Here is a 6,248-nt window from a genome sequence, read left to right as displayed (position 1 = left end):
GGGTCTGGGACACGAACCGCAGTTGACTACGTGGGAGTCCAGCGACATAGCCATTACGCTAACTGCTGGTTCCCAAAATAGATATTTTTTAATTATATTTTTTAATGTCAAGAAAGGCAGTTTTAGTTTTAATAAATCAAAATTTTAAAATGTTAAGAGAACTTTGCTTAATACTTAAAGCCAGGAAACAGGTTAGGATTCTGTTTGAATAGTAGATATGTGGACCTGTCCACAACTCAAGAGAAGACAAAACTCCTTAACTCTGGAGAACAAAGCATAAAAGATCAGTAATGTTTTAATCAAAAGTCATAAAATTCTATTTCACCAGTTCAAACTCATGTACTTTATCTTCTGTTGTGGTCCAATCTTTCCATTTAAATTCTGGAAGATAACATTCAACTCTGGACTTGTCCCTGCCATTAAGCTGGCCATTTTCTTAGTTGTTTAAGAACTCTTATTTCTGTGTGTCTGACTGTAGTTTTCCTGGGATAGCACTCCCTTCAGAACTTCTTGGAGAACTGGTCTGGTGTTGGTCAATTCTTTCAGGTTTTGTTTATCTGAGAATGTTCTTGTCTTCTCTTCCCATATGAAAGATAATTTTGCCGGATGTAGTATTCATGGTTGAAATTGCTTTTTCCTTAACTCTTTGAATATATTTTTTCATTCTTTCCTTGCTCACATTTTTTTTTTTTTTTTGATGAGAGGTCCACTGTTAGTCTAATGGGATATCCTTTGTAGGTAACTTGATGTTTCTCTCTTACCAATCTTAGAATCTTGTCTGTGTCTGTGGTTTTGGTAATTCTGGCTAAAATGTGTCTTGGAGAAGGTCTTCTAGGGTTGATCCTATTTGGGGTCCTCTGTTTTCAAGTCACCAGGAGCAAGACTCAAACCATAGTTGCCCATGTGGGAGTTTAGCACCTTAGCCACCATGCCACCTGCTGGCCCCTGTGCTATATTTCTAAATGAATAAATAATTAATCTATAAATTCATGATATATATCAAAATTGCTGTATGGTAAAAAGATTTAGCTGTATGATTATTAACAATGGCCACTTTTCATTGTATGTTTTAAGGTATATCTTTTTACTCTTACAGAGTTCGATAATGTTTTTCTGAGTCTTTTAAAACTTGATATCAAAATCACATGCAACATAGATACACAATGAAATATTAATCTCTAATCTGAAATGTTTAAGAGTCTATACTTTTCTAAATCAGAGGAAAAGTAAGAAAGTTATAAAGACCTGATTATTAATAAGGTAGTATAATTACAAATATATATTTTCACTAAAAATAAAATATATAATATCAATATTATTGTCTTCAATGCTAGCTAATGGTATTTGATTGAATTAGCCTTTACCCCCTAAAGAAAGACAGGTAAATTAGGTCCAGTTTTTTAATGTTATATTGGCTTATAAAGATGATCACTCATTAAGGTAATCATATCTTTTTAGAGAAATGACTATTTGTGGTTAAAGTTGGAAACATTGAAAGTGATAAAGAAAATCTAGTCATATCAGAAATAAGGATGAAAGGAGCATGTGGAAAGGACAAGTAGCAAACTTGGAAGGGACAAATATAGGAAAACTAAGCATTAACAAATGAATGGTAATAATGAGGTATAACCCTTAATTTAAAAAATCCATAATTCTGTACTGATAGAAGAGTAGATACAAAGACAATTTGAATCACTACTTTGTATTAAAATCGCCAAACAACAAATGTAAAATTATCAACAAAGAACAACACAGTTTTAAAAGTTTGCAAGAAGGCATGTGTGCTCACCAGAGAGAGAGAGAGAGAGAGAGAGAGAGAGAGAGAGAGGGAGAGGGAGAGGGTTTTTTTTTGAAAGAGAGAGAAAGCATCCTCCAGGAGGATGGCCTTGCCACAATCTGTCTCCTCCATTCTCCTCCCAGGATTTTGGGCACACATATATGTATATCTGGTGTGTTTTTCAAGCCACTGAGTTCAGGACTTAAACCATGCTGTCAGCTATGAGGAATCTAGTCATTTTAAACACTATTCCAGGCTGAGCCAGAACAGCACATTTTTAATCATTACTGATAGAAAAGACAATCAACGGATGATAAAACTTATTACTAAAAAGCATAAATGACCAGTTCCTTTATGAGGAACAAGATGTTTATAAAATAATTAAAATGATGCTCAGAAATTACTTAGGCAAAAAATGACTGCATGATAGAGATATCTGAAAAGCACCATTTTCACCAAGTGTTCCAGGTGAGCATCACTGATAATGGACCTGCTCACAATGCACAACAGAGGACACAATTTTTCCTTGCAGGAAGCAAATAATCTGAATTGAAAATCCTGTATGTGATCAATTTCAGGAGAATTCTACTAAAAAACTACTGTATATCATAGTACTTTCAAAAAATTCATGCAAAATGGAATTAAAAACATACTTATTTAATGCAAAGACATATTTAAAACTATACACAGTTTTGTTTGTTTGTTTGTTTGTTTTTTGGAGAGATTTTTGCTATAGGGCACGTGCACTAGCCAGAAAGATAGAGACAGAGAGATAGAAACCAGGAAATCACCCCCGCCCCCTTCCCAGGGGGATTTCTCCTCCATTCTCCTTTCAGTATCTTGGGCATGCACTCACATGCACCTGACATGAGTTTAAGCCACCAGGTCCAGGACTTGAATTGCAGTCGACTACATGGCAGTCCAATGACATAGCCATTACACCAACTTTTGGTTCCAGAACTATACATAGCTTTTTTTATAATATGCTTTTTTACACAAACTTTATAAAGACAATTTCTTTTTTTTACTTTTCAAAATATCAACACCTGAAAAGGCGCAGACTGTGTAAATAATCTGGATGCAAGGAGACCAAAGATAATTGATATTAAATATAATGTACAATCTTGGATTATGTCCTGGACAAATGAGGTTGTAAAGAGAATACTGTCCATGAGAACCAGCAGTTAGCGTAATGGCTATGTCTCTGGACTCCCACGTAGTCGACTGCGGTTCGCGTCCGGGACCCGGTGGCTTAAAACTCATGCCGGGCACATGTGCGCACTTGCCCAAGATCCCAAGAGGAGAATGGAGGAGAAGGGATTGTGGTGTGACCATACCCTCTGGGGGGTGATTTCTCACTTTCTGTCTCTATGTCTCTCTCTGTCAGTCTGGCGAGCGCACGTGCCCTATAGCAAAAACCTCTCAATAAGAAAAAAAAAAAAAGAGAGAGAATATTGTCCATTAGAGAAAAAAGAAAAGTCAATGCTAAATCTCACAATTTTAAAAATTAAATTGTACTTTGGTTAGCAAATTTCTCTTTTGTTTTAAAAATGAGGAATTTAGGTGTAAATGAGTATCATGTCTTCACTTTCATCCCAAGTGGTTCAAAATATAAGAGTATGGAAAAGATTAAAACAAATTACAATGAATGTTAACTTCTGCTATATCTAAATGAAAGCATATGATTCCTCTTTGAATAATTCTAGATACTTTCTGGAAATTTAAATTTACTTCAGAATAAAATGTTAAAAGCGGAAGTAACAAATCTTAGGATATGGGGAAGCACCCCACACCCCCCCCCCCCCCCCAAAAAAAAAAAAAAAAAAAAAAACCAGAAAAAAAAACCTTTTTTCAGGGTTTATTTTGAGATAGGTAACTTAAAGGTTAATTGACTTTTTCAGGTTCTGATCTTTCTATTACACTCCAGTCTTTGACAGACTGTCCTTAAGGAATGGGAGGCAACAGATCATGGGTCACAGAGTTCATCTTGGTGGGGTTCCAGCTCAGTGCAGAGAAGGAAGTGCTCCTCTTCTGGATCTTCTCCCTGTTGTATGTCTTCAGCCTGCTGGCAAACGGCATCATCCTGGGACTCATCTATCTGGACCCCAGACTGCACACCCCCATGTACTTCTTCCTCTCACACCTGGCTGTCATTGACATAGCCTATGCTACCAACAATGTCCCCAAGATGCTGGCTAACCTAGTGAACCACAAAAGAACCATTTGTTTTGTCCCATGCATGATACAGACCTTTGTATATTTGGCTTTTGCTGCTACAGAGTGCCTGATTTTGATGGTGATGTCCTATGATAGATACGTGGCAATCTGTCACCCTCTCCAGTACACCGTCATCATGAGTTGGAGATTGTGTGTGGTCCTGGTTGTCACTTCCTGGTCATGTGGATTTACCCTTTCTGTGGTGCATGCAATTCTTCTTCTAAGGTTGCCCTTCTGTGGGCCCAGGAAGGTAAACCACCTGTTCTGTGAAATTCTGTCTGTCCTCAAGCTGGCCTGTGCTGACACCTGGATCAACCAAGTCGTCCTCCTTGCGGCTTCTTTTTTTGTTCTAGTCGGACCCCTTTGCTTAATGCTTATCTCCTACATGCACATCCTCTGTGCCATCTTAAAGATTCAGTCCAAGGAAGGTCGCATAAAAGCCTTTTCTACATGTTCTTCACATCTGTGTGTGGTGGGACTCTTCTTTGGCATAGCCATGGTGGTTTATATGGTCCCAGAATCTAATGAAAGAGAAGAAAAGGAGAAAATGCTTTCCCTGTTTCACAGTCTCTTCAACCCTATGCTGAATCCTCTCATCTACAGCCTAAGGAATGCTCAGGTGAAGGGTGCCTTCCACAGAGCGCTGCAGAAGACAAGGTCCATGTGAGGGATGCTTAGAAGGTTAGTTGGGTAGGCTTTCCTTTTAAAACATGATCTTTGCGAAGCAAAAATTCACAAAAAAAAATTCCAGTTTAAAGTTTGATATAATAAATGTTACTTGTCCAAATGCTAGCTCTAAAAATAGGGCAAAGTGACAATAAAAACAATACGTCATTACAGTTGACAGTATTCTCTTACCACTGCCCACTGAAAACTTTCTCTGGATTATAAGCTTGTTTCTGAGTTAAATTCTATTGTTGAAAATCACTGCTACTTGGAGAGTAGAAAAAATGGATAAACTGTTTTCCCCTGATATTTCATGACTTTTTTGGGCTTTATTTAAAATCACCCATTTTTAAAGGAAAGCATAGTAAACACAAAACAAGCAGAAGAATGAGATAATTTATATTAAATGGATATAAATAAAATAGAAAATAGGAAAACAATAAATAAAATTAATGAAACCAAGAGTGATTGCTTGAGGATATGAACAAAATTGACTTCATTTAACTATGTTGATGAACAAAGATAAAGAGAAAAGATTAATATTACTAAAATTTGGTATATAAAATTATATCTTTATCAACCCTATCTATAGGAAATACTGTAAACAACTATATGCCAATAATTAAGAACTTAGATAAAAGAAACATTTCCTATAAAATAATGATTTACCAAGTCACTCAAAAAAATCTGAATAGTCTTACAGTAAGTAAAATTTTGAATTAATAATTTTTAAAGGATTATTTTATTTAACTTAATTTATTTGCTTTTACTTTGATGAGAGAGAGAGACACACACACAGAGAAAGAGACAGTGAGAAAGCAAGCCACTAGGTCCCTGGCTCTTGGCTGAAATTTGGCTCTTGGCTGAAATCCTGTATGGCCTTTTAGCCAAAGGCTCTACCTGGAAGGTCTGAAAAGGAAACTCTTCCCCTTTTCACATCAAACTCAGGGCACAATCAATGCATGGCAGTCTTGAAAAGGGGTCTGCAGTCAAGGATCAAGTCTCCTTGGCAGGCCGAGCTTTAATAAATATTATATTCCTTGACCAGGCACCTCCACCTGGAAGCCTTATCACTTGGGAGACTCTCATGGTTGTCCATATGGGAGTCCAACACCCTTAATCACTACACCACCTGCTGGCCCCTGAATTAGTAATTTTAAAATTTTTACCAAACAAAGCCATCGACCACATTGTTGCAATGGTAAATTATACTCAATTTCTAAAAATTAATAATACTGTTGAAAAACAGAAGATAACAGAACATTTTCTAATTAATTTATGAGGCCAGCCTTATTTTATACCAAAACCAGACAATCATATCACAGGGAACAAAACCTACAAACCTATGCACATTTAGATACTGTCTCACTGCTAAAGGAGCTCTGAATAATAATAGACCTTGATGTTTTATAGACCTGGAAGTACAGGAGGGTGTAGAAGAAGGCAAGAGGGAATAAGAGTGGAGAAATACTGAATCCCAGAGTGGAGAGAAATGGCCATCAAAATTCCCATTTTTGGCCTGCCAAGGAGACCTGAGCCTTGATTGCAGTCCCCTTTTCAAGACTGCCGTGCATTGACTGTTCCCTGA

General features: G+C 36.9%; 1 protein-coding gene across 1 annotated transcript; it reads left to right on the top strand.

Annotated features, from left to right (window-relative positions):
- Positions 1-3,728: 3,728 nt before the first annotated feature.
- LOC102492223 (olfactory receptor 2A2) lies at positions 3,729-4,661 on the top strand. The gene has a single exon (XM_014592030.1). The coding sequence runs from the start codon at positions 3,729-3,731 to the stop codon at positions 4,659-4,661; it is 933 nt and encodes a 310-aa protein (XP_014447516.1).
- Positions 4,662-6,248: the final 1,587 nt, after the last annotated feature.

The sequence above is a fragment of the Tupaia chinensis genome, unplaced genomic scaffold, assembly GCF_000334495.1.
Source record: "Tupaia chinensis unplaced genomic scaffold, TupChi_1.0 Scaffold000637_1, whole genome shotgun sequence".
Taxonomy (NCBI): Eukaryota; Metazoa; Chordata; class Mammalia; order Scandentia; family Tupaiidae; genus Tupaia; species Tupaia belangeri.
This window is presented reverse-complemented; position numbering and strand designations above follow the sequence as displayed.